The sequence below is a fragment of the Scyliorhinus canicula genome, chromosome 15 (assembly GCF_902713615.1).
Source record: "Scyliorhinus canicula chromosome 15, sScyCan1.1, whole genome shotgun sequence".
Classification (NCBI taxonomy): domain Eukaryota; kingdom Metazoa; phylum Chordata; class Chondrichthyes; order Carcharhiniformes; family Scyliorhinidae; genus Scyliorhinus; species Scyliorhinus canicula.
In genome coordinates this window covers 128,726,998-128,743,304 of record NC_052160.1, presented here as the reverse complement: position 1 = coordinate 128,743,304, position 16,307 = coordinate 128,726,998, and the positions used below count along the sequence as shown (strand labels likewise).

The window sequence follows — 16,307 nt, the reverse complement described above, 5'->3', positions numbered from 1 at the left end:
ATAGGATAGATGCAGGCAGGTTGTTTCCACTGGCGGGTGAAAGCAGAACTAGGGGGCATAGCCTCAAAATAAGGGGAAGTAGATTTAGGACTGAGTTTATGAGGAACTTCTTCACTCAAAGGCTTGTGAATCAATGGAATTCCTTGCCCAATGAAGCAGCTTCATTAAATGTTTTAAAGATAGAGATAGATAGTTTTTTGAAGAATAAAGGGATTAAGGGTTATGGTGTTCGGGCCGGGAAGTGGAGCTGAGTCCACAAAAGATCAGCCACGATCTCATTGAATGGCGGAGCAGACTCGATGGGCCAGATGGCCTACTCCTGCTCCTAGTTCTTATGTTCTAATTAGCGCGTTAATACTCACAGATCATTAATTCACAAATTAAACAGAAAACAGCACAAAAGCCAAAATGCGAAGAATGATTTGAGACTTACCCCCGATCACTCCTATACAGAAGTAAAGCTGCACAATGTTTCTGCAGAATGAAGCCATGATCATTCCTGAGCTCGCCAACATCCCGCCCAATAACACCACAGGCCGACTTCCATATCTGTTCACCAGGATACTGCTGACGGGACCTGAAGGAGGATAGAAGATGGATTGGTAAATATGGGAGCCCGAGGGGTGAGGGGAGCCTACATTCTGCGTTTGTCAGTGTAATGGAATGGAAGTCTCTCTCTCTCTCTCACTGAAGTCAGCTGGAAGGTTGTGTGGTGCTGAGATAGTTCCAAACTCTCACCCACGGAGCTCTCATTCTGTCAGATACTGCAGCGATGGAGAAGGTGGAAGGTTCGGCCAAGCTGGTAGAAGAGGTGCTCTTCTGTGCTTCAGTTCTTCCACAGCACCTGATCACAGGCTCACTAAGACAAGAGCCTCACCCACTCCCCTCCCCTCGAAACATAGGAACAGTGGGAAGCCATTCGGCTATTCAAGCCTTTTCCACCATTCAATGTGATCATGGCTGCTCTCCATCCATCTACCTTGGTCCCATAACCCTTTATTCTCGGACTGAACAGAAACAGCTAAAAACAGCTCCCTCCCTCTCTTTACACCATGAACCAAACTGAGCTCATTGATCCAGACCCATCCTGTCACCACTCAGAAGAATTAAATGTGTCTATCCTACTCGAGATGCGCAAAGGTCGGTAAGAATAGACGGCAATCCCGAGAAGATCCCAGCCGTGCAGGGTGGAAGCGATAAATGGCATGAATAAAATGTTCCGGGACAATTAAATTTCCTGAATATCACGGGTAACCACAAAATCCACCGAGGAGAAATGAGAGTTGATCAATGCCTCTGGGTAACCCTGGAACATTAACCAGTTACTAACTAGTTACCTGTATCATGGGCATAGAGGTTTTGAGGGGGGGGGGAAAAAAGATACAAGATTGCACCATGGAAGAAAGCCATTCAGCCCAAATTGCTGCTTACTCTCCATGAAAGCAAGGCGTCCAATGCACTTTTGTACTTCACAGCTGCAAGGCATTTTTAGTTGTCAAAATATCTGTTTAATTTACCAGCTATTTCCTTATTATCCATTACTGGTTACCTAGACTCAAGGTCAAAATTGAGTTTATTTACTCCTTCCCTTTTTTAAATGCCTGTAGAAATTCTTACACTCAGATATATTTCTAGTTAGCTTTCTCTCATCCTCCACTTTTTCCCTCTTTATTTTTTTTGTCAGTGAATATTTGCTTTTTTTAAATATTCTGTCCAGTTTTCTATCCTGCCACTCATCTTTGTGGAATTATATGATTTTTAATTCAATTTGCTACTATCTTTAACTTCCTTAGGTAGCCACAAATGGTAGTCCTTCCTCTAGTCCTCCTTTCGCACTGAAATTTATCTTTGTTAAGTATTATCTCTTTAATAGAAGAGTTATATTTGCAGTTTTCCAATCTGATGGGATCATTCCAGAATATATCTCCTTAAATGTCTGCCACTGCATCTTTACAGAACTATCCCTTAACCTAATTCCCCACTACGCTTTGGATAGCTCTGTCGTCATACCCTCACATTTGCCCTTATTTAAGTTCAAAACATTAGTCTTAGACCCACCCTTCTCTCCCTCGAACTGGAGGTGAAATTCAATCATGGTGTGATCGCTGCTGCCCAGGGGTGCCTTTACACTGAGGTTAGGAATTAATCCTGCCATTTTGCACAATGCCAGATCTAGAATAGCCTGCTGACTGGTTGGCTCTAGCATATGCTGCTCTAAGAAACGGTCTTGAAAACACTCTTATGAACTCATCCTCCCGGCTACTTTGCCAATCTGAATGTCTCTATAATGGTTATCAGATCATAATTATTTATTTCTATTTGAGCTGTCGGCTCATCTGTTCTGTTATGAGTGCTCCATGCATTGAGATACGGAACCTTTAACTCTGTCTTTTTACCATTTTTTGAAATATCTGGCCTTATCTGCTATCATTCTTCAGTGACCATGGGATCTTTTACACCCACCTGAGAGGGTAGACAGGGCATCAAATGTAATGGCTCAACAGCATCTCCACCAGTGGTGCACCCCGTTTACTGCAGTGGGAGGGTCAGCCTTGACTGTGAACTCAGGTCTATGGACTTGTAAGTGAGCAATCTACCTACTCAGTCACGGTGTGATGAATATATGAATTTCAGATATATTGTATCATATGCATTTGGTGCCGTAAGGGTCAAACGCCTAGGATAATGTGTGACTGCTGCAGTCATGTTTTTGTAAGTTCTGGTTTGAAAGGCAGCTAGACTTTTGGAGACAAACATACAATTAAAGCATCTTAAAAGTGAGATCATAATTCATTCCAGCCATGGATATTGTTTATTGAAGTTGGGCGAATGGAATTTGTTTATATTCAGAAGGTTCCCTGGGGAGTAGGTGAGTAGAGACATGTGTTATATACTAGTAGAATGATGTAGTTAATGGGAGGAGCCAGGGGCTGAGGCAGTCAGGTTTGGAGGTTGCAGTTTTACAAAATTCAGTTTTAGATTAGGGTGTGACCAGAGAAGCTGTTGATCTCAATACAATGAGTTTAGACCTGTCTGTGCACAGACCAGAAGTTTCTGGGAAACTAAGTCCTGGGAAATTAAGTTAAAGATTTGACTAAGGCAAGACCAGACAAGCAGCTGTTCTCAGCCAGTAAGTTAAAGATTTCCCTGCGTACGGGACAGGAGCAGTGTTTCAGGCTGGCAGTTTAAACAATAGTTTGAGGCGGGGAAGAATCTGTAGTTGGTTACTGAAGGGCCTCTCTTTTTCAAAGCAAGTATGCCAGGGTCTGCTAGCTGTATTTAAAGTGGATTTTGACCAGAGATGGGCTTTGTTTGCGTGGAGATAAAGATAGCAGTTGAGGGTTATTGTGTCATTGAATTGTTAAGCATTGTTTGATGGGTAATTGTAAGCTATTTTTCTTTATGATGCTAAAGTTGGTAACACTGTGTGAGTAATAACGTTTGCTGAAATATACCATATGCCTATTTGTGTATGGAATCACTCTTGGAGCGAAGAATCACCGCAACCAGCACGAATTGCGCCACACCGCCCCAACGCCAGGACACGGATTCTCTGCAGAGAATGGGAACCTGGCAAAGAATCCGTGTCATTGGCACCACTGTGGTCGGCGCGGCGCCGGTCGGGGGCCACTCTGAACGCCCCCCCCACCCCATTGATTCTCGACCAGGGATGGGCCAAGTGGCTGTCGCAAAAAACCCCGAGTCCCGCCGGCGCCATTCACATCTGCTCTCAGCTGGTGGGACCTCAGCGTGGAAGGCTCCGGTGCAACCTCCGGGGTGGGGGGAAAAAATATCCACTCCGGTTTGGGGGGGGGGTGGCCCTCCGATGCGGCCTGGCCCGCAATTGGGGCCCACTAATCGGCGGGCTGGCCTCTCTGGCTGGGGGCCTCCTTTCTTCCACGCCGGCCCCTGTAGCTCTGCGCCATGTTGCGTCGGGGCTGGCGCGGAGAAGGGAGCCACTGCACATATGCGCGTTGGCACCAGTGCCACTCCGCATGCGCGGACCCCGCAGCGCTCAGGTCACGCCAGGATCAGCAGCTGGAGCGGCGTGGTCCACTCCAGTGCCGTGCTGGCCCCACCGGCTGATCCTAAGGCCGTGTTGACGCCGTTGCGAAACGCAACAGCGTTTCCGACGGCGTCAACACTTAGCCTCAGGATCACAGAATCCCACCCCCTGTTCTCACAGTCTTCCCCAAGATGCTCTCATACCTTGTCCAGGCTTGGTCAGCCATCCACTGGGGGAGGTCCTGTCCATCTCAGCACCTCAGCATCAATGATTAAGTACAGAGAGACTCTGGTGACCACTGTCACTGCCTGGTATTGCATCTCTGCCGTTAATAGATGCCAGGTTCCCATTCTTGGTTGTGTGTGCAACCTCTGCTGAAACCTGTAGTTAATCAGCCTCACTGCAAACACATGATCTGGCAAATAACATTTAAAAATAAGAGGCCCCTCACACAGTTAGAGCTGCTCTGGTTCACACTCCATAATCTCACACTCCCTTCATTCAGGAATCAGACCTCCAGTACCGTGAGCATGTGTTAGCCATGGATCAGTGTGCAGCACCCTCACGTTGGAATCAGAACGTTCTGGGTTCAAACCCCACACTGGATTCTTGTGCTCAAACAGGCTGATACCCCCAATCCAGTATTGAGAGAGTGTGGTACTGTCAAGGATGCTGCTTGTCTGATTACACATTAAACCAGGGTTCTTTCGGCTTTTTCTGAAGGAGGAAAATATCTATGGAATTATGTCAAGGCACATCAGTAGAGTTCCCCTTCAAGCCAATACCCCTAAGTCCACATTTTTAAAACATGCTCTTGGGTTTAGGGGAGGCAGTGGGTATATTGTCACTAGACTCGCAAGCCAGAGCAAGATCTGGGAATACAGGTTCAAATCCCAGTATGGCAGATGGTTTCAATTTGAAATCATTAAAAACCTGGAATCAAAAAGTCTAAGGACGAACATGAAACAACCATTGTTGATTGTTTTTAAAAACCCATCTGGTTCGCTGATGTCCTTTCGGGAAGAAAATCTGCCCCCCTTACACAGATCCACAGCAATGTGGTTGACTCCCAGATGACCCCTGGAGGGCAATTAGGGATGGGCTGGTGGAGCCAGATACGCCCACATCCCGTGAAGGAATTTAAACCAAACAAATCACATTGCTTTGCGCACATTGTCTTGCCGTGTCTCCTACATTACAAAAGTGGCCATTTCAAAAGTACTTAATTGGCTGGAAAGCCCTTTTTGATGTCCTGAGGGTGTGACAGGCACGACAGAAAAAAACATTCTTTTCCGATTTACATCAGTTTACGGTGGATTTCTTCAACCTCCCATTGAAGTTTACAGCAATGAAATCCACAACAAAAGGAAAGCTGGTGGGGGCAGCAAGGACCTGGTTTCGATCCCGGCCCTGGGTCACTGTGTGGGGTTTGCACATTCTCCCCGTGTCTGCGTTGGGGGTCCCCCCCCCACCACAACCCAAAAATGTGCAGGGTAGGTGGACTGGCCACGCTAATTTGCCCCTTAATTGGAAAAAATAATCGGGTGCTCTAAATTTATTTTTTATAAATGAAAGCCTGTTGTTCTGGAACAAAGAACAAACAAAGAACAAAGAAAGGTACAGCACAGGAACAGGCCCTTCGGCCCACCAAGCTTGTGCCGACCATGCTGCCCGTCTAAACTAAAATCTTCTACACTTCATGGGCCCGTATCCCTCTATTCCCATCCTACTCATGTATTTGTCAAGATGCCCCTAAAATGTCTCTATCATCCCTGCTTCCACCACCTCCTCTGGCAGCGATTTCCAGGCACCCACTACCCTCTGTGTAAAAAAACTTGCCTCGTACATCTCCTCTAAACCTTGCCCCTCGCACCGTAAACCTATGCCCACTGGTAATTGACCCATCTACCCTGGGGAAAAGCCTCTGACTATCCACTCTGTCTATGCCCTTCATAATTTTGTAGACCTCTATCAGGACGCCCCTCAACCTCCATCGTTCCAGTGAGAACAAACCGAGTTTATTCATTCGCTCCTCATAGCTAATGCCCTCCATACCAGGCAACATCCTGGTAAATCTCTTCTGCACCCTCTCTAAAGCCTCCACATCCTTCTGGTTGTGTGGCGACCAGAATTGAACACTATACTCTAATTCGTCATCTGTTGATCCTTGCCGAAATGACTGCCAGACTTGTCTGAAAAACAACAGTGACTAACACTTTAACAACATTAACTTGCAGTTATATAGCACCATCAGCACAATGGCTCTTCACAGGGGCAACTATCAGACAAATTTTGTTCATGAGTCAAGTAAGGAGATAGATTAGTAGGCACATCTTAAAGGAGCAGAGAGAGGGGGAGGGGGTGAGGGAGGGAATTACACTTCATATGAATGTCTCCTGTGTTTCCATGAGTACGACCAGTGGTGTATACAAACCCTGCTCACAGGCTGAGCTGAAGTTTCATGGGAAACTGGTTTCACACTTAGCTGGGAGGCCAGGTACCTGCGCCGTCATCACACAGCCGTGATTACACATCCCGCCCGCCCACATCCAAAACATGAGACTGTATCGGCCTCATCCCAATACCCTTGGCTATTCATTTATTCTCCAACCAGTAACCTTCTGTACAGTTAAAAAGTCAGTGTCTCAGTGTCCCCCAGTGCAATGGCGGAACAGCACCAAAACTACCAGCTGTGTTTCAGCCGGTTGTACTCAGGAATAAGAGGGTTATAGGTTCAAAGCTCACTTGAGCACATGGCTTCGGCTGACACTTGGGTGGGATTCTCTCCTAACCGGCGGGGCGGCACGTACCGGCACCGAGGAGTGGCGTGAACCACATCGGCAACTTCAGGGGCTAGGCTGGCGGCGGTGGGGTTGGCACAGCGCCAACCAGTGCCGAAGGGCTCCACCGGCCGGTGCCAGTTGGGGCATGCACGGGAGCACGCCAGCACACCGCAGCGCATGCGCAGGGGGGTTCTTCTCCACGCCGGCCATGACGGACCGTTACAATGGCTGGCGCGGAGGGAAACAGTGCCCCCACGGCAGATTGGTGGGCCCGATCGCAGGCCAGGACACCGTGGGGGCACGCCCTGGGGCCAGATCCCCCCCCCCCCCCCCCCCCCCCCACCGAGGACTCCGCAGGCTGCCCACAGAGCCAGGTCCCGCCGGTAAGAACCTTGTTTGATCGATTCACGCCAGCGGGACAGTCCGAAAACGGGCGACCGCTCAGCCCATCGCGGAGTGAAGGGTCGTCGCGGGGGCGGGGGGGCACTGCCAACGGCCCCCGACCTGTGCGACGCGTTTCCCGCCCCCACCGAAAAACTGACGGCAAATGATCCGGCAGCCAGCTTTGGGGCGGGATTCACGCCACCGCCCCCGGCGATTCTCCGGCCGGGCGGGGGAGGGGTGTCAGAGAATCCCGCCCTTGAAGTGCAGTACAGTATTGAGTGAGTACTATACACTCTCCAGGCAGGAACACCACAGGTTAGATGCAGAGTAAAGTCCCCTCTTCGCTGCCACCATCAAACACTCCCACAGCAGGTTTCACCCCCACAACCCAAAGGTGTGCAGGGTATGTGGATTGGCCACGTTAAATTGCCCCTTAATTGGAAAAAACTAATTGGGTACACTAAATTTATTTTAAAAACACTCCCACAGCAGGTACAGCACAGGGTTAGATACAGAGTGGTTGTTTTTGTGACTGGAAGCCTGTGTCCAGTGGGTCCCTTGTTGTTTGTAGTACACATTAATTATCTGAGTGTGAATGCATGAGAAGTAAGGTTTCAGATGACACAATGAAATGAAAATCGCTTATTGTCACGAGTAGGCTTCAATGAAGTTATTGTGAAAAGTCCCTAGTCGCCACATTCTGGCGCCTGTCCGGGGATCGAACCGTGCTGCTGGTCTGCTTTAAAAGCCAGCGATTTAGCCCAGTGAGCTAAACCAGCCCCAATTGGTGGTGTGGTAAATAGTGAGGAACAAGGCCTTAGATTACAGGGCTGGTTCGATGGGGAGAAGAGTGGCAAATGGAATTTAACCATGGAAAAAGTGTCAGGTAATGCAGTTTGGAAGGACTAACAAGGCAAGGGAATGTATAATAAGTGGTCAGACCCAAGGAAGCACAGAGGATGGTGTGCAGGTTCACAGATTTCTAAAGACAACAGGACAGGTGGAAAAGGTGGTTAAGAAGGCCTATGGGATTTTTCCCTTTATTAACCAAGGCATTGACTATAAGAGCAGGGAGGTTATGCTGGAGTTGTATAAAACGCTGGTTAGGCCCCCTGCTTGAGTACTGTGTGCAGTTCTGGTCAGCACACTATCAGAAGGAAGTGATTGCACTGGTGCAGAGGAGATTCACCAGGATGGTGCCTGGGCTGGAGCGTTTCAGCTAGGAAGAGAGGCTGGATAGGCTGGGGTTGTTTTCCCTGGACCAGAAGAGGCTGAGGGGGACCTGATTGAGGTGTATAATATTATAAGGGACATAGATAGGATGGATAGGAAAGTAATTTTCCACTTCAGGGAGTGATCAATAACCAGAGGGTATAGGTTTCAAATAATGGACAGGGGGTTTAAGAGGAGATGTGAGGGAAAAAATGTTCACCCTGAGGGTTGTGGGAATCTGGAACTCACTGACTGAAAGGGTGGTCGAAGCGGAAACTCTCACAACTTTGAAGAAGCATTTAGATCAGCACTTGAAATGCCATAGCATACAAGGCTACGGGCAAGTGCTGGAAAGTAGGATTGGAATAGTTAGGTGCTTGATCGTCAGCACGGTCGTGATGGGCCATAGGGCCTCTTTCTCTGCTGTAAACTTTGTCTCTAATGCTCCCTCTACGCTGTCCCCATCAAAAACTCCCAGGGCAGGTACAGCACAGGGTTAGATACAGAGTAAAGCTCCCTCTACGCTGTCCCCATCAAAAACTCCCAGGGCAGGTACAGCACAGGGTTAGATACAGAGTAAAGCTCCCTCTACGCTGTCCCCATCAAAAACTCCCAGGGCAGGTACAGCACAGGGTTAGATACAGAGTAAAGCTCCCTCTACACTGTCCCCATCAAAAACTCCCAGGGCAGGGACAACACAGGGTTAGATACAGAGTAAAGCTCCCTCTACACTGTCTCCATCAAACACTCCCAGGGCAGGTACAGCACAGGGTTAGATACAGAGTAAAGCTCCCTCTACACTGTCCCCATCGAACACTCCCAGGGCAGGTACAGCACGGGGTTAGATACAGAGTAAAGCTCCCTCTACACTGTCCCCATCAAACACTCCCAGGACTGGTACAGCACGGGGTTAGATACAGAGTAAAGCTCCCTCTACACTGTCCCCATCAAACACTCCCAGTACAGGTACAGCACGGGGTTAGATACAGAGTAAAGCTCCCTCTACACTGTCCCCATCAAACACTCCCAGGACAGGTACAGCACAGGGTTAGATACAGAGTAAAGCTCCCTCTACACTGTCCCCATCAAACACTCCCAGGACTGGTACAGCACGGGGTTAGATACAGAGTAAAGCTCCCTCTACACTGTCCCCATCAAACACTCCCAGTACAGGTACAGCACGGGGTTACATACAGAGTAAAGCTCCCTCTACACTGTCCCCATCAAACACTCCCAGGACAGGTACAGCACAGGGTTAGATACAGAGTAAAGCTCCCTCTACACTGTCCCCATCAAACACTCCCAGGACTGGTACAGCACGGGGTTAGATACGGAGTAAAGCTCCCTCTACACTGTCCCCATCAAACACTCCCAGGGCAGGTACAGCACGGGGTTACATACAGAGTAAAGCTCCCTCTACACTGTCCCCTTCGAACACTCCCAGGGCAGGTACAGCACGGGGTTAGATACAAAGTAATGCTCCCTCTGCACTGTCCCCGTCAAACACTCCCAGAACAGGTACAACACAACGTTAGGTATAGAGTAAAGCTCCCTGTAAATAGCATTGAGTACTTTCCAGTTACAGCAGACTTCCAGATTTCTGGCACCAGGTCTCCTCTTAGACTCTTGTCCAAGCTTAGAACATTGCAGATTTTCATGTGTTTCTAATTTGATGTACTGACTGCACTGCAAGAGTATGAAGTCTGTAAACACTCCCGCTGGGTCTTAACTCCCACATCATACAATTGGCATAAAATGAAAATATGGCTTGTTTATTTATTTATTTTTAAATGGCATTTGGGGCCTTTCTCAGAACCAGCCAGCTGAACCTTAACGTTGGCCATCAGTCCATGCCACAGTACAGGTCAGAGACGGTGAACTGTGCTTCTCAGTGCGTCCTTAACGACCAAGGTGTCAAATGTCAACCATGCCCGCCTGGGTATCACACACTCACCTCCGAGGCAGAAGACTGTTTGTTCAAGTTCCAGTCCAAAGACGTCCTGAACCACTAATAGATCAGCTGTTGACCCCCTCTGTTCGAAGGAAAACACTTCCAGCTTTCCTACCCTGTGTAACTGAAGTTCCTCATACCTGGCAATGTCCCAGAAAGGCATGTTTTCCAGCGGCTGACACACACGCACATACCCTCCTTCCCCCCCCCCCCCCCCCCACACAACCCCTCCCGCTAGCCCAGCACCCACTCTTCCAATGACACATTTGACACAGCTACAGCTACCCACAAACTGACAGAAGGAAACCATCCCCCCTGCCCCCCTCCCCAATATGCCCACATGCAGACACACTAAATGGCAGGAGGTGTCATTTTCTTGAAGTGTAATGTCTCATAATTACAGCAGTGAATACACCTCCAACTGACTTAATTGGCTGTAAAGTGGTTTGGGATTTCCTGAAGTCGTGTAAGGGGCTGCCTAAATGCTCATTAGACCATAAGATATAGGAGCAGAATTAGGCCATTCGGCCCATTGAGTATGCTGTGCTATTCGATCATGGCTGATATGTTTTTCATCCCCATTCTCCTGCCTTCTCCCCGTAACCCCTGATCTGTTCCCTGTTTAATTCATTGACATTTCCAGTGGTTCAGGTTAATCAGTCTATAAGCAGAGAGGGCAATCTGCTCTGCCGCTACCTTCCCCCAGTTTGAGTTCATCAGCGCAGCTGAGAGTCTGTCTGTGAACATAACGCAGCCTGGAACTGACACCATGTTCACATCAAATGAATCCAGTTTTTGACAAGAAAAAGCTTCTGCTTCAGTCGCACAATGAGGCGAATGTTGCAACATCACCACCTCCCCCCCCCCCCCCCAACCAACCCTCATCACGACCTTCGCTCATCTGACCTTCTCTGTTTTTGGAAAAGAATTGCTTATCTCCGATCCTAACTGGCAATAACCCAATCGTGTTAAATGTCAACGGCCCCCATTGCTGCACTCAATGTGGTCATGCTGGCTTCATGTGACAAGATCATGAGGCAATATAATTACGGGCTTTGACTTTTGTTGTTGAACCAAATGTGCAGAATGTTTGTGTGTGTCTGTGGGGGTAAGACAAAGTGGAGAAAGCAGAAAATGGCACTTCCTTCCAAAGTGTGTGCCTGGACATGGGCATACTGGGGGGGGGGGGGGGGGGGGAGGGGAGAGGGAGCGTCCTTGTGTCAATTTGTGGGTAGCTGCGTGAATATGTGCATATGGGGACCGGGCTAGAGAGGGGGCGGGTAGTGTATGGGGGTATGTGCGTACCTCAGCCACGGCTCAGTGGCTAGCAGTCTCGCCCCAGAGTCCAACCGTTGGTGGGTGCACTTCAGGCTGACACTCCGGTGCAGTATTGACCAGAGGGCTGAACTGCTGGGGGTGCTGTCCTTTCGACTCGACATTTAACTCACCTCATAGATGGATATAAAACATCCCATGACACTGCTTCAAAGAATAGAGGAGTTCATCCCAGTGTCCTGGCCAATATTTACCCCTGAACCAACATCACAAAAACAGATTATCTGGTCATTATCATATTGATGTTTGTGGGAGCTTGCTGTGCATACACTGGCTGCCAGGTCTCTGACATTACACTTCCAACAGTACGTCATTGGCTGGAATAATAGGTGCGAGTGAAATGCTAGACTTTCTTTATTTGTGATATGTGTGTGTGTGTGTGTGTATGTGTGTGTGTTTAGCATGTCTGGCACAGTATGACTGGCTGGATGGCTTCCTCAGCTGTATCCATTCTATGTGCATGTGTGTCCATATCAGGTTCGCTGGCTGCTTGTACGTCTCATGTGCTTGAAGCTCAACGATGCCAATCCCACAAAACCACCAGTGATGATGTGTTGACCTCATTTGGTTCAAAGTTATGAAGAATATGAAACCGTCTTTGAAACACTGAGTGATTCTACAGCTGGGCAATGTTAAAAAGGCACGATTTCAAAACCGGCCTGTTAAGATCTGATAAACCCCCATCACCCAATTTGTGCCCTAGCTTATCGTCACAAAGAGTTACAGCATAATAATCAAATAATAACTTCACAGTGTGTCTTATCAATACTGTTATCAAGTATTTAATTTATTTATTGTACTTCTATTATTCACTTTATTATTTACTTATGCTTCATTACACTTCTATCATTAACACTCCTGGACCATCGAGACCGAGAGGGAAGCATTCAGGAGAAAAATCGGGAAACACTTTATTCACTGATGGGGTAGTGGAAATCTGGAACACGCTCCCTCAAAAGCTGGATGATATGGATCAATTGAATCCATATCACACGCACGCAAGCAGACACACAGATGCATGCATGCAGATGCACAAACACATAGACACATGAAAACAAAAAAAAAAGCACACGCATGCAGGGCACACAGGCAGACGTACACTCGTGCAAACACACCCATGCGTCTGAGTGCACATGTGCAGTGATCGGGAAAATTGGCGTTAATATGTTAAAAGTGATTTGGGGTAAACCGCAATGGAGGAGGAGGAGGGCCCTTTCCTGGAAAATAAAAGAAAAACACAGCTGGAGCCAAAAGGGGGGTGGGGGGGGGAAGGATGGGAGCGGGGGAGGAGGGGGGAGGATGGGAGCGGGGGAGGAGGGGGGAGGATGGAGCGGGGGAGGATGGGAGCGGGGGAGGAGGGGGGAGGATGGGAGCGGGGGAGGAGGGGGGAGGATGGGAGCGGGGGAGGATGGGAGCGGGGGAGGAGGGGGGAGGATGGGAGCGGGGGGAGGAGGGGGGGGGATGGGAGCGGGGGAGGAGGGGGGAGGATGGGAGCGGGGGAGGAGGGGGGAGGATGGGAGCGGGGGAGGAGGGGGAAGGATGGGAGCGGGGGAGTAGGGGGGAGGATGGGAGCGGGGGAGGAGGGGGGAGGATGGGAGCGGGGGAGGAGGGGGAAGGATGGGAGCGGGGGAGGAGGGGAGGGGGAGATAACGGGGAAGGGGGAAGGAACTATAGACCGATCCAGAGGGCAGCAAAGTATACATAGGGTCAGTTAAACGAAGGACAAAATAAACCTCTCTGTACAATAACGTTAATTAGCGCGGGCAAGAAAAATGTGAGGTATATAATACACAACTGTTTATAAATATGAGAAATGCCAATAAAAAGATTTTTTTTTAAAAAAGTGATTTTGAGTGAGTCGAGGTCACAGAAATGCAAATGCTCATCTCGGGACTTGTTCGTGCGCACAGTGTAACACTGAGACCTTATCCTCACAGAGAGCAAGCACAGGTTGATGGGCCAAATGGCTGACTTCTGTGATGTGACCATTTTGCATTTGGATAATTCTATGTTAAGAAACGTGCACTACAACTGTTAGCATTGCTGCCGACAGCGCTGAAGACCCGGGTTCGAATCCTGGCCCTGGGTCACTGTCCGTGTGGAGTTTGCACTTTCTCCCCGTGTCTGCGTGGGCTTCACCCCCACAACACAAAGATATACAGGCCAGGTGGATTGGCCCCGCTAAATTGCCCCTTGATTAGAAAAAAAAAAATTGGGTTCACTAAGTTTATATTTAAAAAAAAGAAACGTGCACTGTGGAACTTTAGCATACTGGCAAGCTGCCAATCACAGCAGTGATTAGAACCTGTAGGTCATTGAAAAACACCATTCCCAGAGCAAAATAGAACAAGAACATTGTTGAATATAATTAAAGATTTGAAAAAAACTGTTTTCAGCCAGCAAGTGTGTGTTGTCTGGGAACTCAAGTGTGACGGTGAACCTGTTACAGCAACCCCGCCCCCTGCTCTGACTTCATTAAGAAGACAGAGCATGCTGGGATGGAATTCCGTCCAGAGCTGGCAGGATCTAGAATCAGCTTGAAATAATTCTAATTGTTTTAAGCAGCTTGGGGCTTTGGCCTATCGCTTTGCATCTTTGTTGAAGCTTGTTTGACTGCATTGGCAGCTCAGTCAATTCCCCGGCTCACCTCATGGAACAGGAGGAGATCCTGAGACTCTAATCGCAGGGCAAGGCAGTGTTTGCCCTCTCCCCGCCCCGCCAGAACTACTCCGATGTCAAGCCCAAGGTCTCCAGGACCGCTATGTTCCCCTTTTCAATTTGAAAGGGTACTGGCATTCCTTTATTCCTGGCATTCCGAGTTCATAAGCAAGGAAAGTGGGCTAACATTTAGAAGTCGCTGTTTGCTTGGCGGTGCAGTGGTTAGCACTGCTGCCTCACGGCGCCGAGGATCCGGGTTCGATCCCGGCCCCGGGTCACTGTCCGTGTGGTGTTTACACATTCTCCCCGTGTCTGCATGGGTCTCATTCCCACAACTCAAAGATGTGCAGAGTGGGTGGATTGGCCATGCTAAATTGCCCCAGAATTGGAAAAAAAAAGAATTGGGTACTCTGAATTTTTTTTAAAAGTCACTGTGTGGGTTTCAGCTGGATGATTGGGTCTCCTAGGCACCACACGTTTGAGAAAATGTCAGGACCCTGAAGTAGGTGCAGAGGAGACCTACTATTCGTCAATGGGTTAGGATGAGGTACAGTAGGGGAGGCTCAAGTGCAGCAAAACCATTGCTATAAATCAGTAAACTCAATGGAAATATACCAGGGATGAGGGTTTCCAGCTAATGTGGAGAGACAGGAGATGCTGAGATTTTTCTCCTTCGAGCAGCAAAATCATAGAATCATACAGTCGAGATGAGGCCCTTCAGCCCATCAACCCTGCACCGACAAAAAAACCACTTCTCTAACCTACACTAATCCCACTTCCCAGCACCAGGCCCACAGCCTTGAATGTTATGATATTTCAAGTGCTCATCCAAGTACTTTTTAAAGATTCTGAGGTTTCCTCCCTCAACTACCCTCCCAGGTGGTACATTCTAGATTCCCACCACCCTCTGGGTGAAAAGAAAACTCATCAAATCCCCTCTAAACCTCCTGCTTTGCACCTTCTCCTCCCGTACCAGCCTCCCCGAACAGAGGCCGGAATGGGGCGATTCGGGACTTTCCACAGTGACTTTCTTCATAGAATTTACAGTGCAGAAGGAGGCCATTCGGCCCATCGAGTCTGCACCGGCTCTTGGAAAGAGCACCCTACCCAAGGTCAATACCTCCCCCTATCCCAATAACCCAGTAACCCCACCCAACACTAAGGGCAATTTTGGACTCTAAGGGCAATTTATCATGGCCAATCCACCTAACCGGCACATCTTTGGACTGTGGGAAGAAACCGGAGCACCCGGAGGAAACCCACGCACACACGGGGAGGATGTGCAGACTCCGCACAGACAGTGACCCAAGCCGGAATCGAACCTGGGACCCTAGAGCTGTGAAGCCATTGTGCTATCCATAATGCTACCATGCTGCCCTACTTGTGACAATAAGCAATTTTCATTTCATTTAGGTCAACTAAAGGGAACAAGCTGCTTTCTATCCATCCTGTCCAGGCCCATCGCAATCTAATACACGTCAATCAGGTCCCCTCTCTGCTCCAAAAGAAGATTTGATAAAAACGTTCAGAATCATGGTTGGTTTTGGAAATTAAGAGAAGCTGCGTCCATTGGCTGGAGAGTCAATAGCCAGGTTGAAGCCAAAAACCTGGGAGAAGATGAGATTTTTTTTTTTTTACTTACAGCGAGTTGTTGCGATCTGGAAGATGCTGCCTGAAAGTGGAAACTGATTCAATAGTAACTTTCAAGAATGAAATGTACAAACACTGGAAAGGGAAATGCTATGAGGGTGACAGGAACTGAGCAGAGTAATAATAGCTAACCGAATGGGATCTTTCTGGCAGCTGGTCAATGAGCTGAGTGGCCGCCTTTGATGCGTTAGGATCAATCTCATGTTCCTAACGATTACAAAAAGCAGTTAAATTGGGCTTCAAAAACATGCAGTTCTGTGCTTTGCAGGCAAATGTTTGAAATTTTATGCAAATCAGTTTTACCACATAGACAAAAGTCCCTGTCTTC

The 16,307-nt window shown here is 48.5% G+C and overlaps 1 protein-coding gene across 1 annotated transcript in view; it reads right to left on the bottom strand.

Annotated features, from left to right (window-relative positions):
* Window positions 1–16,307, bottom strand: part of LOC119978680 (monocarboxylate transporter 1-like) — a 49,947-nt gene that overhangs the window by 9,135 nt on the left and 24,505 nt on the right. The window contains 1 exon segment of the mRNA XM_038820470.1: window positions 434–577. Coding sequence (XP_038676398.1) covers window positions 434–577 — 144 coding nt within the window.